General features: G+C 43.2%; 3 protein-coding genes and 2 pseudogenes across 7 annotated transcripts in view; 1 reads left to right on the top strand and 4 right to left on the bottom strand.

Annotated features, from left to right (window-relative positions):
* COLEC11 (collectin subfamily member 11) overlaps nt 1-4,952 on the bottom strand; it is a 38,113-nt gene extending 33,161 nt beyond the window's left edge. For all 3 annotated transcript variants that reach the window (XM_020782597.3, XM_020782598.3, XM_078389177.1), the window contains exon 1: nt 57-4,952. The gene's annotated coding sequence lies outside the window, so the exon portion shown is untranslated. The remainder of the gene's footprint in view (nt 1-56) is intronic.
* LOC144587799 (uncharacterized) overlaps nt 1-17,827 on the top strand; it is an 887,030-nt gene that overhangs the window by 673,043 nt on the left and 196,160 nt on the right. The window lies entirely within an intron of this gene.
* RPS7 (ribosomal protein S7) lies at nt 5,381-17,393 on the bottom strand. Of its 3 annotated transcripts, none has more exons than XM_020782600.3 (7): nt 12,779-17,393; nt 10,671-10,756; nt 10,181-10,252; nt 8,822-8,965; nt 8,002-8,066; nt 6,667-6,817; nt 5,381-5,496 (listed from the first exon to the last, which is right to left on the bottom strand). In XM_020782600.3, the coding sequence occupies exons 2-7, from the start codon at nt 10,743-10,745 to the stop codon at nt 5,419-5,421; spliced, it is 585 nt and encodes a 194-aa protein (XP_020638259.1). In that variant the 5' UTR covers nt 10,746-10,756; nt 12,779-17,393; the 3' UTR covers nt 5,381-5,418. The 3 variants fall into 3 exon arrangements, with proteins under 3 accessions (XP_020638259.1, XP_020638260.1, XP_078245307.1); XM_020782601.3 differs by having other exon boundaries at nt 10,598-10,756; nt 12,779-12,870; XM_078389181.1 differs by lacking the exon at nt 12,779-17,393 and adding an exon at nt 12,401-12,486.
* Nucleotides 9,857-10,080, bottom strand: LOC140703616 (small nucleolar RNA SNORA73 family; annotated as a pseudogene).
* LOC140703615 (small nucleolar RNA SNORA73 family) lies at nt 11,611-11,839 on the bottom strand (annotated as a pseudogene).

The following is a 17,827-nucleotide window of genomic DNA, read 5'->3' as shown; positions in this document are numbered from 1 at the left end:
ATAAACGGCCCTGCCCTCTACCTGATTGGCTAGAACTTTTGGAAGCATCACCTTACCTTTATGACTGCTGAGAAAACAGACCCCGTGGAACAGCCTCTGCCCGGAGGGACGCCACAGAAATGAACCACATTGCGACAATTTACAAAGGCCCGGTCGTTTAGTTTTTAATTTAAAGCAGCCTCCTGCTTCAGCATCCAGCAAATCCGACCCGGTTTGCCAGTGTTATCTATAAACAGCTTCCTGTTTGAAACAGCTCAGCTGTCCAGTCGGACAGTAATTAGGAACTAAATGTGTGGGAACGCTACAGCAGCGACCCATGATGTAAGCTGCTTCTTTTGGCAAGGCACTTTTTTGGGAATGCAGAATGCCTCTCTGTTCACAAGTCTCCTTCCCATGAAGAGGAGCCCACAGTTAACCATTTGGGGCCTGGGCTTCTGCAGTAACGTAAACAGGATCCCAGAAGACTCCAGTGATGGGAACAAAGGCTCTGTTTTCTTGCTGCAGCTTGCTGCCCGGGATATTTGGAAATAGAGCGGCGTGGTCTCGTCAGATTGTAACACGCTGGAGAAACATCTTGCTTGCTAGCGTACAACAGGGCGAGTTCTGGACTGTGTCGCTCCAGATGGAGGTGAAAGAGTTGTGTTCTCCTTCACCAACACAGTCCTTGCAGAAACAGAAAACATGCATAACAGAAAGGTTGCACATAACAGAAACGTTCAGGACAGATTTCTCCTCGTGGGTAGTTTACTTCGGGTGGTGAATCTGTGAGTTTTGTTTTGTTTTGATTTCACCATTACATGTGCAAGACTGAAATGGTGGTGTCCAGAATCCTGTTGCCTTAGGAATGGAGGAAGTCGCTTTATACAACCATTGGCTCATCGAGCCCAGTAATGGCAGCTCTGACTGGCTATGGTTCTCCCTGGACTTCGGCAGGATTCTATCCTAGCCCTGCCTGGGGGTTCCCTCCTCTGCTCACCAGGCCTGGCCCTGCCTCACTTTGGACATTGAGGCAATAAAGACCTTGACTCAAATCAAGGCTGCACTCCAGGGACAATACTGTACCTTTATAGAACAGGAGCGCGGAGTTACAATGCACTTTAAGATGGATGAATCCTAGTGCTACCTTCTAAAAGATGTTGTGCAACATTTTCACCTTTTCTTCTTTATGGGTTTTGTTGGTATTGTTTTGTTCTTGTGGAAAAAAGAGAAAGCAAATTGGGAAAACAGAAGGTCATGATTGCCCCTTCCCAAAAATCTGGTGCATAGGTAGGGAAATGACACGCTAAATCACTGGGGTGTAGGCAAACTTACTTAATCATCTCACTAACTGTGAGGTTTCTATTAGGGTTGTTTCCTTCCATTTGTTATGCACCTTCCATTTTGACTGGAAGGTGCATAACAAGACCCATTTTATATATTCCATGCAACATAAAATATTATGCTACTACAGGGGCTGTGATGGGGCTAAGAAAGAACACATTCGTATAACCTTTAAGGGAAATGGCCTTGGGAAGCTGGATTCTATCCCAAGGCTCTTGAGTTGCCATCTAAAAATAAAGCATGAAGAATTGGGGAGAAAATATTCTTTTGACCCCAATAAACTATTATTAGAACCATGGATCAAATAAAGAATCTGTATTTGCGGTCCACCACCTCCACATTATTCCATCAAAGTACTGTCTCAACTATTCTCCCTCTTAAACCAAGAAACTCCCTACACCAAAATAAGCCTCACCCCAACCCTTCAGGGGATCTCAGCAGCTCCATCCCACCATAATGAAGACATCCACATCGTATCAGATGGGGTAACAGAAGTCAGTCTGTTGCAGCAAAAATGAGAACAGTCGCACATTAAAGACTGAAAAGTTCATTACAACATGAACTTTCATGGACTATTCCATTTCAACAGATACGTGAACTGTTACACACATTCATGCACTGGTTCACCCACAGAGGGAGGAACTGTAAAGAGTGAAGTCAAAAACCGCATGGAAAACGGAGGTGGTAACTGGGTATTGAGAACACAGTGAAATGAGAACACAGACATTGTTTTGGCAAGCAGGTTAATACATATACAGTAGTAAATTCATTTCATATTGAACCAGAGTTAACCCCATTTACATCTCTGGGACCCAAAGATGTAGGCTTTTAAATGGAATTTAAGTGCAATACTGTATGTACTTTTCCACCCAAAAAACCATCTGTTTGGAAAATGTGCATAGAACACTCCGCACAAATGAAAAATACATAAGGATACAACATGAGTTTTGATGCCTGGGCAAATGTTCTCAGCCCTACAGAGACCATGGGTGGAACAGATTTAAAGGTTCAATTCGGACAACCTCAACATTTATGGAAGACTCATACAACCCCTAAGAACTATTTATAACTGTTGAGTGGCACTAAGCAAACCACAGCAGAGACATACACAAACAGGGAAGTAGATTTGTTGTGTACAGGGTTTATGTTAGATCTTCTCTCTTGAAAGGTTAACTGGCCAGATAGCTCAGTGAGTTAGGTACGATTGGGAATTCAGTTTCCCACTGGACCTCCACGGACAACCAGTTCTACAAAGAAGCACAGGGATGTGTGTACACACATCTCCCCACTTGTCCTTTGTTTGAAACAAAATCAGCAGAGGACTTATTAAGTTGAAATGTTTTGCTAAAAAAAAAAAGCAAAGTGTGCTGCTTATATACCGCCCCGTAGTGCTTCAACCACTCTTTAGGTGGTTTACAAGTTAATTATGCAGGCTCCACATTGCCCCCCCCCCCCGCGAGCTGGGTACTCATTTTACCAACCTCGGAAGAAGGCCGAGTCAACCTTGAGCCTTGAACCCCAGGTCGTGAGCACAGCTTTGGCTGCAGTACAGTTTAACCACTGCGCCACGAGGCTCTTTTTACATCCAAGTAGCCTCTTCAGTCTGGAGAGTTGGTAGGAGATCCCTGATATATCTTCCATGTTGGTTTCACTTCCCCCTGGTCTGAACAGGCTTGTTAGATGGACAATGGACAGGGGGATTTATTCAACTTAATAAAGAAGTCCAGTTGCCATGACTCAACTTCCAGATAACCTCACCTGGATGACTGAGAATCTTCACAGATATAAAATCAGCAGAGGATTACAACCACTAGGTAATACCATTTTGGCTTTACTCTGACCTCAATTGGCTAAACCTAGTAAGTTTACTAAATTATCACCCAAATTCTCAGGTGGAAGACTCAAAAATTACCTGATTTAGCATTTGAAATTTTTCCTGATACTCAACCAAAATTTGGCTAACAGCTGCTTGAGCCTATTCTTGCATGTCCTGCACTCTGGGATCATCAAGAACAGATCATGCCTCTCCTCTGGATGATGATCGTTCAAATACTGTATTTGAATTGTGCTATCATATTTCTCATTCATCTTTTCTCAAAGCTATTCTCCAATGTGGTGTAATAGTGTTCATGTGATGGACTAGGTGTCTGGAGAACAGGTCATGGAAACTCCTTGGTGTGTGTGGAATTGGTAAAACCACTAATTATCTCACTTACCCTGAAAGCCCTGTTGTGTATATGCTATGACATCATATCAGAACCTTAGGAGGGCTTCCAAAGTAATGCTTTTATCAGTTCCACTCTGCCATGTGAGTTTCCAGGGTCACTGTAAGTCAGTTCTGACCTGACAGCACATAACAGACATTCTCAGTTCTTTCAGTTTTTCTTCATAGGTCTTGGTTTCCAGTCCCCTGAGCATCCTTGTCACCTTTTGCTGAACTTGCTCGTTTGTTGGCATCCTTAACATGTGGTATCCAGTACTGGACACAGTACTCAGGATGAAACCTAATCATTGCCAAATAGAGAACTAGTACTTCACAGGATTTGGAGACTACTGTTAATGCAGCCTAAATTAGCATTTGCCTTTTTTGCAGCCACATCACACTGTTAGCTCATACTCTGCTTGTGATCTACAAGTCCAAGATCCTACTCACTTGTAGTATTCCTGAGCCAGATATTCCATATCTCGTAACTGTGTGATTTCTTTCTCCTAAATGTAGTACTCTGCACTTATCCCTGTTGAATTTCATTGTTTTCAAACCAGTACTCAAGCCTTTAGAAAAGATTGAGGAGACGGTAGCCAAATGAGGAGAGATATGGTAGCCTGTTCCACTAAGTCGCCACAGCATACACTATCTCCATTTCCAGGTGGAATTAAGCACTTTACTGTAGCTACAAGAGCAACAGCATCTTTGAGAACTTCAATTACAGTGGCAAAAAGGCCTAGGATCTTAAGATAAAATTGCCCAGACCTCTCGTGTGCCAAGAATCAAATTACTGTATATCCTGCAGATTCTTGATTTTGAGCCTAGAAGTTTTGTAAGGGCAGGGTAAGGTCAAAGGACAACTATGCAATGGGCTGTCGTCTGGCAGAATAGCAGGATTCCCAGAAGACTCATTAAATACTTGGGCTGCAAAGACTTTCCACAAAACCATCATGAAGTTTCCACGTGAGTTTCTAGATTAAGAATATCCTCAGTAGGCAATATACCATGATAGTACAAATGAGAAGAACATTTACCCCTTCATAGCCAAGGTTGGTTTATGTAGAAGATTCCATTATAATATTGTTTTTACCAATATCTTTGGACAGTTCCCACCAAAGCAACCTAAAAAAACACACCAGCCAGCTGGCTTTGAAGAGTTGCTTTTGGCAGGGTTGCTGGGAAAGACGACAAATTCACTTTGCATCAATCTCTCCCTCAGATATGAAAAAGCTTAAGTATTTTCATCATCCAGTGTGGAGAGGACAAAAAAAAAAACCCAACCAACCAAACAAGGCCAAACAAAAATAAAATAGTGACAAATAACCCTTGAGCCAGAAATTAGACCAACTTCAAAATCCTTTTGCTTTAGAAGGCCTTTAAAAAACAAAACATTCCTAGAAAGAACAGAGCAAAGCCACATAGTGAGGCACATATTATTTTATGGAGTAAACTCTGGGTAGACTTCTGGCAGTCTCCTCATAATCATTCCAAATTCAAAGCTAAAATAAACAGGTGTAGTCAAGATCTGAGAAATGTGTGGAATGGCAGTTACAGTCCTAAATGTGTCCCACACATATTTGAGATGGGAGATCATCAAATATGAATCAGCATTAAGCTCCGTATTTTACTGCAACACTGTACGTAATATCTGTGGCTACTTCATATCTTCATACACTGATGTTATCATACATTGATCAGATCATAAAAGTAAGGCCTTTGTAATTTTTCCAATTATTTACATTGGTCACAGGTAAACCTATGACCTGCGGAACATTTACTTTCTAAGCCCAAGTCTGATACTTAGGGCTCTATTTTTTCCAGGTGTTTCATAAAAAAATACTTTTAACAAATATCAACAATTAATTCTTTTATTCAGTCTTTTATTTTGCACTTTACAACTGAAATTCTGGAAACTCAAACACAACATCTTTGCCTGTGAGTTTCTTGTAGACACCAGAAAATGTTTCTACCTGCAAAGAGAAATAAAGAAATCAGTGAAATGGTAATTATGAAAATACCATTTTCTGCAAAAAGCCTAGTTCTTCCAGTACAAATATTACAGCAACATTCAAAACTGTCCTTTTATAAATGAATGAACAAACATTATGGTTCATCATTTGCATTCAGTTCACATTCATATCTGAAAACAACTCATCGCAAAATCTCAATTTTGTTTACCCAGTGCACACAAACATTAACAACATTCTTACATCAGCTACGGCTAGTGGAGGTGGGAAGAAATTATCCTCTGCCTCTCAACACATACTTGTCACTGAATTGACAATTTCTTTCCGGCATTCTAGACAAAACAACTAAAAGAATCCAATTTTTCACTAACTGGGAGAAGCCCAAATGCAGTGTGTTCGCTAAAGCAGATGGCAGAGAAAGACACACTGACAGATCCTCAAGATGCAAGCCATCATTCCCAAGCATCTTGCTGCCCAGGAATTCCTTGAAAACAAGAAGTCCTTTTTCATACTCAAAGGCAATCCTGAACTCAAATGTATCATGAGAATCTTTAACACAGAGCAATTCCATTGGCTTTTATCTTTAAAATGTTTCAAGTCCAAAGAATGACAGCCTGTTCGGCATCAGGCCTGCTATTCACAAGAGGTTTCTAAATATCACTACAGTAGCATAGCAAAGGGGTTTCAAACAACCATGTGTATCCTCTGTACTATATTGCTAGCATGTTTTATCCCAGAGTTTCTGGGGCATTTCTAGGGATCAATTTTCCCACCTCTCACACTACTTTTGTGCTTAGCACAAATGTATGGTAATGAATAATTGTAATAATCATCTGCCACTCAAAATGTGTAACAGGGCCTGCAGAGATGAAACCGTGGTACATTCAAATATCTATGAAAGTAGGTACATCTCCCCAGGTTTTTGCTTACAAATGTGTAGCTACTGGGAATGCTGACTCCTGCAAGCAACCAAACAGGGCGATCCTCAAGCAGTCCCAGCACAAATCAAGGCCAGCCACCAGAATTCACACATCCCTGACAATCATCTGTCAAGACGTGACTGTTGAGCCGACCTGTTCCTTCAAGTGATGCGCTGGGACCTTCACTTTGTGATCCGTACAGCTTGCCTATGTAAGGAGACACTCCGCATGCCCACCCAACCCTTTTTCCTACCTTGTGTTCAACATTGTTCTGTTGTGCTTTGTCTAAGTGGACCTTTATGAGCCGGCTACCATCCAGTTTTACACGGATTCTCTTGCCCACAATTTCACTGGGAAAAACCAGATCTTCAAGAATGGCATCATGCACTGCAGTAAGGGTACGACTGAAGAGAAATATAGTGTATAATTCCAACAGATGCATCTTCTACTGAAATCATTAGACTAACACAGAAAGATACACACCTGGTACTGATTTCAGAAAATGCTTGTTTCCATGTTGACTTATATTTATTAATTACCTATCTATCCCACCCTTTGTTCCAGTGATGTCAAGACAAAATACATACCACCCCATCACCAATTATCCTCAAATGGGCCTTGTAAGGTAGCTAAAGCTGAGAATGTGACTGGCTCAAGGGTCTCTTGTGTTCCTCATCTTCTGCTGCCAAAGCAAACGAGAACCAACCCAAACTTTTGCAACCCTGCCTTTTAAACAAAGCAGCAATCCAGGAGTCATATTTCAGACAGTAAGTTAAACTTCTCTTTCCAGGTTGGATTTTCGGTAACCAGCACCTTGTCTTTGGCATGCTTGCTATCTACCAACAAGTGGACCAAGAGATACTATATAACCTTGTCACCACTGTGAATCACCTAGCAGGGCATAAAGAGCTACCGAATATCTTGCCACTGTTTATGAGCTTAATACAACGGAAAGACCTGTTAAACCAGCATGATGTAAAAAGTTAGCATCTAAGATAGTAACCAATACCAGAAGAGGAAATGTGGTGGAAAAATACTCTTGTCTAGTGTTTTTAGGTACAGGTAAGTAATTAAATTTCTACCACTGCAAAAGGAAAGTCCCACAGTGCCAGGGTTCTTTAAATCAAGTGAACTACAGTACTTTGGTCACAGACACAGGATTACTTTTATGGCCCTCAGAAAATCAAGTCACTCATGAATATTTTTAAGATCATAAGAACACTAATACTGAGGCAAACAGTCCAGTACTGGGCTGTTTAACCCAGTACTGCTTTAGCAGTCCAGACTGCTAAAATGTTCTGCTCTTCCCAGCAGTCCCATCCAAGATCCTTTCAGCCGGAAATGTTATATATTAAATCAACTATCTTATAACTGAGCTATGCATCCACCAGGATTACTGCCAGCCAAATAGCTGTAGAGTGACAGCCAAACAAACAAAAGGCTAATGCTGTTGCTGCTTATGTTTTCTTCAGCAGCAAAGCTTTAAGCTATACAATCGTCCTAAACAGACTGACAGGTGTATGACTTTAACACATACAAAGCATGTTTGTCTCTTTCCGATCACACAAGTGCGTGTCTTTGAGTTTACCTCCTGGGACGCTTCTGCTTGTTTTTTGTGCGGCTTTTTCTTGTAGGTTTTGGCAAAATTCTTCGCTGTTAAAGAGAAAAGGATAAATATCAGCATATTTCTCTCCTATCTAGGAAAAGAATGCACTGATACTTTTAAAAAGAAATTGATTTCACACAACTAAAATAAAGTATCAGCACAATACAACCTTTTATTTTACAGATCAGATTTGTACCGCCTTGTTCCCCCAACAAGATAAAGTTAATATGAAAACAAGACAAGTTTTTGGCAGAGCATAACAGATGGATTTAAGAAGCTATTTTTTCACTTAGATTTTTTACAGATGCATCAATAAGAGAATTAAAATCCCTTTCACTGTGATCCAGCTTGACAGTCAAGATCCAGTTTAAATGGAGTCTTGGGACAGAACATTCTACCCAGTAGTAATCAACATTAGGGGACCCAGAGAGCCCAATTTTCACATCCCACACAAACTGCAGCATTGGGGGGACTCTATAATAGATTCAGGGCACAAAACTGCCCTTGGGGAGTTGCACAGGCCACACTTTGCCAACTCCACTCTAACAAGTACATCAGGCTACTACAGTGGACCCTCTAGTACCTTGCTTGTCAAAAAAGACCTCAGGAAGGGGGCTAGCCTGACCATGTTTGGAAGGGAAGGCCACAGCATGGGGACAATTATTGAGAAAGACTATGCACTGCATACATACTTTTAGTATTCTGCATAACCCAAATGATTCCTACCCAGCAATGAAAGTAAGACCTCTTCTGTTTCCCTAAGCCAGTGGTTTGCAAGAACACATAACTAGCTAACACCTACCTGAGCAATGAACACCACATGCTTTCCGCTGAATTTTTTCTCCAGTTCACGGACTAGCCGCACCTGAATCTTCTGGAAAGATTTCAACTGAGGGACTGGTACAAATATGATGATGGCTTTTCTACCACCGCCTACTTCAATTTCCTAAGGAAATACAGAACTGGGCATGAACATGGCATATATTTGAAACATTACTGCAATGGCTAGATTCTATTGTCACTGAACCACCTTCCACTAACTCAAGCTGCTAGTCCATTTCATCCAGTATCATCTACACAATGACAGGGGATAGGTTCTCAGCAGGCTAGCGCATTTAGATGGAGACTGAACTTTACTTTTTCTACATGCAAAACACCTCCTGCTGAGCTATAACACTTCAGCATGTGTTCTTGTGTTGAGCTGCTAGTAACTAATAACCTTAATCTTTCTAAATGAATTATTCAGCTTCTATGGAATTACCTAAGAGCTTCTGAATGCCACTTTCCATTGATCAAATCCAGCTGGAGTTAAGCAAAGACAAACAGGAACAAGGACCACTATATTTATGCAGCAGCATAGTTACTATTACTTACAGTAAGTAACCAAAATTTTTCATTGTGTTAGTATATTTGATGTTTCAATTTAAGCAGGCATGTGCATGTAGACCTGTTAACTTCCAAAATTTGAAATGCTTCTACAACAACAACAATAATAAAATCTAGAAACACTAGGAAAAAATAAGGTCATATGGACACACACACACACAGCTATTTTTATGCTCCGCCAAGTTGGACTCAACTTAGAGTGATTCTAACAGGGCTTTCAAGGCAAGTGAGATATGTAAGGAGCGGTTTTACCCATTGTACACACACACATTACTGAATTTTCATGGTCAAGCATGGATTTAAACCCAGGCCTCCTGAGTTCTCCTAGTCTGTCACTCTATCCACTAAACTCATTCTTTATTTCCATGTGATAAAGGCAGAAATCAAGTAAAGCCATATCATCCACCTGCACAAGCATATCATCCACTTTCCTGATCGATTCAGCTTGATTAAATGTGTCCTGCATGGTTTGTCTTATCAGCAACCATAAATGCTGACAAGTTGTAGGAATATACAGGACGATTCCCGTGCACCAGCTTTTTCAGCTGGGAGGGAAAACTTTCTTTCCAACATTGTGGAAGAGGACTATACCTCACGGCTCCATACAGAGCTAAGCTCCCACACGCCACTTGGGCAGAGCCAAGCAAGAGCGACCTCGCTGGATGCCCATGTTGGGATGCAGTACTGACAATTTCAAATGTCTAAACGGTAGAAGAGACGCACCCTGCAAACTCAAGCAAAACATGCACCACTGGGAAGCACATTTTAATCCTACCTTTGCTGCTGTGATGTTCAGCTCTCTCAGCTGTGCCTTTAAGTCAGAATTCATCTCCAGCTCTAAGAGAGCCTTTTAGGGAGGACAGTTAAGAAAAATTGCATTATTTTAACAAGACAATTCTGAAAGAAAATAACAGTAAGTGCTCTTCACTATGCAAACAATTCGAAGGACAGGTCACTAAATGTTGTTATGTTAAACTGAACATTTACATTCAGTGTTGCTAGAGGTTTAGCAGACAGCTTTTAAGATAGTTTCCCCCAACCTGCTTGCTTCCTGATATGCTGACTAAATTCCAATCCCAAGTACCCCAAAAGCATTTAAAATACACAGACATTTTGATATTTCTATTTCAATCTAAACAACCTTCCAGAATGCTCAAAACAACCTTCTGATGGCAGTATCCAACCCACTTACCTATTTGGCTCACAATGGTGGCTCTCTGCTACAAGTATAGAAGCCAATACTGCCAGCTGAAAGGACCACATACCTGGGAGATGCCCGACTCAAATTCATCTGGCTTTTCGCCATTGGGCTTCACAATCTTTGCACTGGAACTGAACATGGCCTTTCCGCCTTTGAAAAGAAATGAAAACGCCTCAGTTAAGGACTATCAAGAATGATTTCTTCTTCCCATAATGGTAGAGAACAAGTCAGAGAAAACTTGGTGGCTGGCAGAGAAAACAACTACATGTTTGATATATTCAACAGATATAACATGAACTACATCACTGGCAGGCAACTTCAAGCAGCCTCCCATCAAGTGCCCCAAATGCCCAAACCAGCCTCTTTTGGTGAAACAGGGGAGGCCCAGAACCTCACTTTGGGTCTAGGACTTTGGCGAAAGTGCGGGGGGACGGCACTCTTTCAGATTAGATCACACTGCCTGAAAATGCAAATCTGCTCTCCTTTCTGCCACCAAAGGGGGAGGGAAGTGGCAATGGGAGCTGCAAAAATAGCTTGTGTGTGAATATGTCATGATGCAGGCCACATGATTTGCACCTTCACTCGGATAAAGGCTCATTTAAGTGAGGAGCTTATAAGCAACTAGGAGGCAATACAGGCCAACAACAGTAGTTTAACTAACCATGCTGTTACAACAGTCACCAAAATGACTACGTAAATGCTACGTTCTAAAGACGCTATAGACTAGGAGTGGAAAACCATTGGCCCTTAAAAGGGGTAGAACTCCAAATCCCATCAGTCCAGCCAACACAAACACTGTTCAGAGATTATAGAAGTTATGTTTCAAGAAATATTTGCCACAGATTACAAATTGGTAAATTAGTGCAGGACATTAACAGGAGTGCACACACACCAGAAATTCTGACTGCGCAGATGGTGCAGATTCCCATTTAGAACAAAAACCTTACAGAAACGTTACATAATAAATCAAATACAGGCATACCACCCCCTTTTGCTGATTGATTAAATGTGTCCTGCATGGTTTGTCTTATCAGTGATGATAAACGCTGACAAGTTATAGGAATATACAGGACGATTCCCCGCGCACCAGCCTTTTGGGCTGGGAGGGAGGGAAAGCTTTCTCTCCAACATTGTGGAAGGGGACTGTACCTCACGGCTCCATACAGAGCTAAGCTCCCGCACACCACTTGGGCAGAGCCAAGCGAGAGCCACCTCGCTGGATGCCCATGTTAGAGGTGCCAGAGACTACTTGCTCTTTACAGCCCTCTGCTAACTGAAACAATGCCCTGATTATGGATCATGGAAAGCCTGGAGCAGAGACGGGCAACTGTGATCCTCATTCAAATGCTGTTGGCCTCTTAACTCCCATCAGCTCCAACCACCACCAACGCTGAGAGATGATGGGAGCTTCTGGACCACCACGTGCAGAAGACCAACCATGGCCAACCCATGTTCTCGAGTAAGGGAGGAGCATTTGAGCCAAAAGCACTTCATGCAAACTTCCCCAAAATCCCAACGAGGAAAAAAAAAGGGGATCGGGGGCAACAAGGGGGCAAGTGAAGGCAGCCCGGGCTCCAGAGGAGAGATGTGGGAAAAGCCGAGTCAGACAAGCGTGAACTTCCCCCCGAAGGCCGCTGGCAAAAGGCACCCACCCGCTTGCTCCGCACCCACCTCGCCCCAACGCACGTGTGGGCAGCCCGGCGGGGAGCGGGGCGCAAAGGGTCTCCCTTAGAACCACGTTGCAGAAGCCAGCCAGACAGCCGGCCTAGTGGGTAGCGCGGCCAGTGGACCTACCCGCACCAAAGGCCCGGGAGAGAGGGCGACCCAGCAGCAGAGGAAGCTCGGCAAAGGCAAGTCCAAAGGGGCAGCCCCCGCTCCCGCTTCAGGCGCCGAGGGGGGACCCCAGAACGGCGGGAGCGAGGCTCTTCTCGCATTCAGCGGCCCGCCCTCCGCCCGCCTCGCAGGGCGCCCCGCAGCCCCAGCCCGGGCCCCGCTGCCCGGCCGCCCGGCCGCCCGAGGGGAGCCATCGGGCGCAGAAGGGCGGCGAATCGGACGCATCCCGCGGCACTGGGTCCAGGCAAAAAGGTTTGGGGCCGCTCGACCCGATATCGCCCGGGCTCTCGTAGAAAAACTCTCCGCGCCCGCCGCCAGGGCCAGGCCGAACATACCTACCTCTCTCAGCGCCGGCCTAAGGAAGAGGGAGAGATCTCGCGAGAGCGCCACAAAATCCCGTCCAGGGTAAAACGTGACTCCGCCCACCTATGGCCGTGAAGGGACACGGGGAAGTCTTAGAATAACCACTTCCGCCCTGCTGAAGCTTTTCGGCGGTGGTAAACTGCTGGCGGAAGAGGGGGGAAGTAGGTGAAGTCATAATTGGGTATGCACGTGAACCGACTGCACAGATTTCTTTCATGTTGTGCTTATATTCGTCCTGCCGAATGTGAAAAGCACTTGGATAGGCCCGCTGAACCAGGAAACGAAAACAACACTGTAAATGAAATAGGAAAATGAACGTTTAAGTATATACACTGTTGTTGCTTTATTATTTGTTTGTTTGTTTGTTTATTGTATTTATACCCCGCCTATCTCTCAGTTATTTTTCTAGTTGAAGGTCGTTTACGTGGAATTTGTAATCATAATATGCTTTCTGAGCCTGGTTAAGTGGCAGCAATGCTAACACCAAGAGCGAAAGAGCATTTTTATTTATTTATTTATTTGATTTATACCCTGCCCATCTGGTCTAAAAGATTCCACGTTGCCCATAAACAGAAAAGTAACTGAAAGTAAAATCAGCAACAACATCCCACCCTGACATGCATCTATAGTGTGACAATGTTTTGAATACTGCGTACAGCTCCGGTTTTCAAAGACATCTCCATTTTAATCTGTGCAATTGGATCAGACAAAAACAAAAATAAGCAATAAAAACGGTGAGGTACCTTGAAGATTTATATTTCAATGTGAGCTTCCATGAATGAAGTCCACTTCCTTATACCTGAGGAACAGTCTTGAAGACAATATATTTTTGGGTTTTGCTGTTGTTTTTGGTCTCATGCATACACAGTTCTGGTCACTTAGATTAGATTAGGCATCCTTCAGTCTCGAGAGACTATGGTAACATGCTCTGAATAGAGGTCTTCGAACAGCGTCTAGTGTGGCTGAGAAGGCCAATTCGAGAGTGACAATCCCTTCCACACTGAGGACAAATACAATATCTCCCCTATCCAACTCCCTGATTTTGCTGCTTTCGTGACTCTGCCTCCGCCTGCTGGACAAGGGCCTCTTCAAAATGGGAGAGGCTGTCATGCAACACCTGCCACCAGGCTGAACGCTCAGATGTCAGGGTTTCCCATCTGTTGAGGTCCATTTCCAAGGCCTTCAGAACCCGCTTGCAGATATCCTTGTATCGCAGCTGTGGTCTCCCTCTGGGGTGATTTCCCTGCACTAATTCTCCATACAGGAGATCTTTTGGAATCCAACCATCAGCCATTCTTGCAACATGCCCAAGCCAATGTAGACGTCGCTGTTTCAGTAATGTATACATGCTAAAAATTCCAGCTCGATCTAGGACTGCTCTATTTTGGACTTTATCCTGCCAAATGATACCAAAAATCAGTAGGAGACAATGCATATGGAACGTGATCAGCTTCCGCTCATGCCATGCACAAAGGGTCCAGAACGCACTGCAGTACAGGAGTGTGCTCAGGACACAGGCTGTATAGACCTGGATCTTGGTATATGTTGTCAGCTTCTTATTGAGACATACTCTCTTTGTGAGTCTTGAGAACATGGTGGCTGCTTTGCCAATGCGTTTGTCCAGCTCGACATCTAGGGAGAGAGTGTCAGAGATTGTTGAGCCAAGGTACACAAATTCATGAACAACCTCCAATTCTTGCGTGGAGATGGTAATAGAGGGAGGTGAGTCCACACCCTGGCCCATGACTTGTGTTTTCTTCAGGCTGATTGTTAATCCAAAGTCTTGGCAGGCCTTGCTAAAACGATTCATGAGTTGTTGGAGGTCTTCAGCAGAATGGGCAACAATGGCTGCATCATCGGCGAAGATGCATGCATTTCAGCTGGACTTTGGTCCTCGCTCTCAATCTAGAGAGATTAAAGAGCTTTCCATCTGATCTAGTCCGGAGATAGACACCTTCTGTTGCAGTTCCAAAGGCGTGCTTCAGCATGACAGCAAAAAAGATCCCAAACAGGGTTGGCACGAGGACACAGCCCTGTTTCACTCCGCTTCGGATGTCAAAGGGACCTGATGATGAGTCATCAAAAACTGCAGTGCTCTTCATTTCCTCGTGAAAGGACCTGATGATGCTAAGGAGTCAAGGTGGACATTCAATCTTTGGAAGTATTTTAAAAAGGCCATCCCTGCTAACCAAGTCAAAGGCCTTTGTAAGATCTACGAAGGCCACTAAGAGTGGCTGTTGTTGTTCCCTGCATTTCTCCTGCAACTGTCTGAGGGAGAATATCATGTCAGTGGTGGATCTATGAGCTTGAAATCCACACTGTGATTCTGGATAGACTCTGTCTGTAAGCACCTAGAGCCTCTTCAGCACAACATGGGCAAGCAGCTTCCCTACAATGCTGAGAAGAGAGATGCCATAGTAGGTATTGCAGTCGCCTCTGTCTCCTTTGTTCTTGTACAATGTGACAATGTTTACATCCTTCATGTCCTGTGGTACTCCACCTTCGCTCCAGCAAAGACAAAATAATTCAAACAGTTCAGTGGTGATGGTCTCTTTACAGCACTTCAACAGGGATGTTATCCTTTCCAGGTGCCTTGCTGGAGGCGAGGGAATCCAAGGCCGCTTTTATTTCTGCTAAGGTTGGTTTGCTGTCCAACTCTTCCAAGACAGGCAGACACTCAATGTTATTTCATGCTTCTTCAGCTACTACATTCTCTCTGGAATATAGCTCGGAGTAGTGCTGCACCCAGCAGTCCATCTGCTCTGCTTGGTCCTGGATGATCACGCCTGTAGCAAACTTCAAGGGAGCAGATTTCTTCTGTATTGGACCTAAAGCCTGCTTGATACCATCATACATTCCCTTGATGTTACCTGTGTCCGCTGCTAACTGTATCTGAGAGCAGAGCTGAAGCCAATAATCGTTGGAACATCTCCTGGCAGCCTGTTGGACTTGGCTACGAGCAGCTCGAAGAGCTTGCAAGTTGTACTGACTAGGACAGGCTTTGTATGCTGCTAGAGCTCTCTTCTTATCCTCAATGGCTGGCATCAACTCCTCCAAAAGGGGTTCAAACCAGTCGGTTGTCTTTTTGGTCCTCTTGCCAAATGTGGACAAGGCGATGTTATAAACAGCATTCTTGAAATGTTCCCATCGTTCAGGCGCATTTGCCTCAGCCGGGCCTGGAAGGCCTTCCTCAAGCGTTTGGGCAAATTCCTCCAAATAGGCAGCCAGAATTATTAATTCCTCTGTGAATAAAATTTACAATATTTGTGGCTGTTTTACTTAAAAAACAGATAAGGGACACATGGTAGAAATATATACAGTAACATTATGTGTAGCATGGGTACTTCCCCCCTCCTAATAGTGTCCTAAAACAGTACTCAAGTCTAGAGGCCATATACTGAATGAACAAAATGGTGAGAGATTCCAGCCAAGTAAAAGCACATTTTCACAGAATAGTTAAACTCTGGAATTTGCTAGCACAAGAGGTAGCAATTGCAGCCAATTTAGATAGCTTGAAAATGGAATTAAATACATTAGAGGAGATGGGGGCTATCAGTGATAAGTCATTTATGTACTCCTTTTCATTCCAGACAGAAATGTCTCTATATCAGTTGCTGGGGGACATGAGCAGGAGGCTTTGCTTGGCGTACAGACTTCCACTATGTGGTGCTTATGGCTAAAGACTTAGAAATAGGGATGTGTCCAGTGTAACTTGAAATAATACAGCAGACTATCAGGGCTTGACGTGTAGCTTGCATGGGTCATAAATAATTGATGTAGTCAATAAATATTAGGTGACGCCTGGAAGATTCCTGCATTCAGATTCTCACTCAACCATGCAATCTTGAACCAGTCATCATTTTTGTCTTGTCTACCTCACACAGCTGTTGTGAGGATAAATACTGAAAGGACTATATATGCTGTATTGAGCTTTTTAGAAAACAGGATGAGAGTCTGGAGAACAACTAAATAATTACACTGTTCTGGCACTGAAGCATTTTCTGTAGCTCCTACTTTCAAACTAGCTGGAACGACTTTGTGTAGCCATGAGGTGATTCCTTCTCCGAGACTGTGAAAAGCTGCAAAAGATGTACACACAAAATACAGAATAATTGTGGTATATTTTGCAGAGAGGGGAAGCTGAGAGTTAATTAATTCACTTATTTGCCATGGAACATGACTACCATAGGTTGCAGTAACAGGCAAAGACAAGATATTTGATAGTTTGGAAAACCGAGCCTTACTGTGACCCTAATCCCCTAGCAAATTATCATGTGCCCATTCCAATGTGCATGCTTGTGACCTTCCAGGTAACATCTGTACTGTAAGAGAAGAAGCCCAGCTGAATCACCAATTTTCAGTAGCTGCTCCTTTTCTGCCATTTTTCTAATCAAGAGTTAGGAAGAGCCATGGAGAGCAAGGAAGGGTAATGTAAGGAAAGACAATGGCTGAAATTCTGTTTAGCATAATAGGTTGCACCAAAGTTAAATCAGAGATCTGGTCAGCCAGCTCCTCTGTAGGTTCCATTGATTCAAGGAGGCATATCCTAGTTGCAATTTACTTTAGTGCAGTTGGTTACCACTAGAATAGGCCTACTTGAATCAGTGGAAATTACGGAGAAGTCGAATCATCAACTCTCCTGAGATTCAACAGGTGCAATTTGCACTAAGCTGCAGGATTTCAGCCAACATGCTATTATGCACAGAAAGCAACAAGTGAACACACTGAACATAAGAACATTCCCAAGTTTATCTTCAGGTAGTTGTATCTTGATTCGAACATTCCTTTTTTTCAGGCTAAATGGTAAAGATAGCAAAAGTCCTCAACTTCACCCATCTTTCCAAACACTTTGCTTTCTTTAACATCTAGTCTGTTGAAAGGTTTTGAATTGCTCAAAAGGTTGCACATTTTCTGACCCATGGCTTGGCTACTTAAAAGATATTACCCTAATTTGAATTTTACAAAACCTCATTCCAGTCACTCCCCTCACTCTTTCTTTGTAACTAGTTTTCGTTAGTTTTTCTT

This window comes from Pogona vitticeps, chromosome 1 (assembly GCF_051106095.1).
Source record: "Pogona vitticeps strain Pit_001003342236 chromosome 1, PviZW2.1, whole genome shotgun sequence".
Classification (NCBI taxonomy): domain Eukaryota; kingdom Metazoa; phylum Chordata; class Lepidosauria; order Squamata; family Agamidae; genus Pogona; species Pogona vitticeps.
The sequence above is the reverse complement of the archived record's forward strand: the minus strand, read 5'-3'. Positions and strand labels throughout refer to the sequence as shown.

Coding starts and splice junctions, on each gene's coding strand:
- RPS7 (XM_020782600.3), bottom strand. CDS start 10,745: ATGTTCAGTTCCAGTGCAAAGATTGTGAAGCCCAATGGCGAAAAGCCA. Junction 8,067..8,821: donor ATGTGGTGTTCATTGCTCAG/GTAGGTGTTAGC, acceptor TCTCTTTAACAG/CGAAGAATTTTGCCAAAACC. Junction 6,818..8,001: donor AAGCAGAAGCGTCCCAGGAG/GTAAACTCAAAG, acceptor ATTTCTCTTCAG/TCGTACCCTTACTGCAGTGC.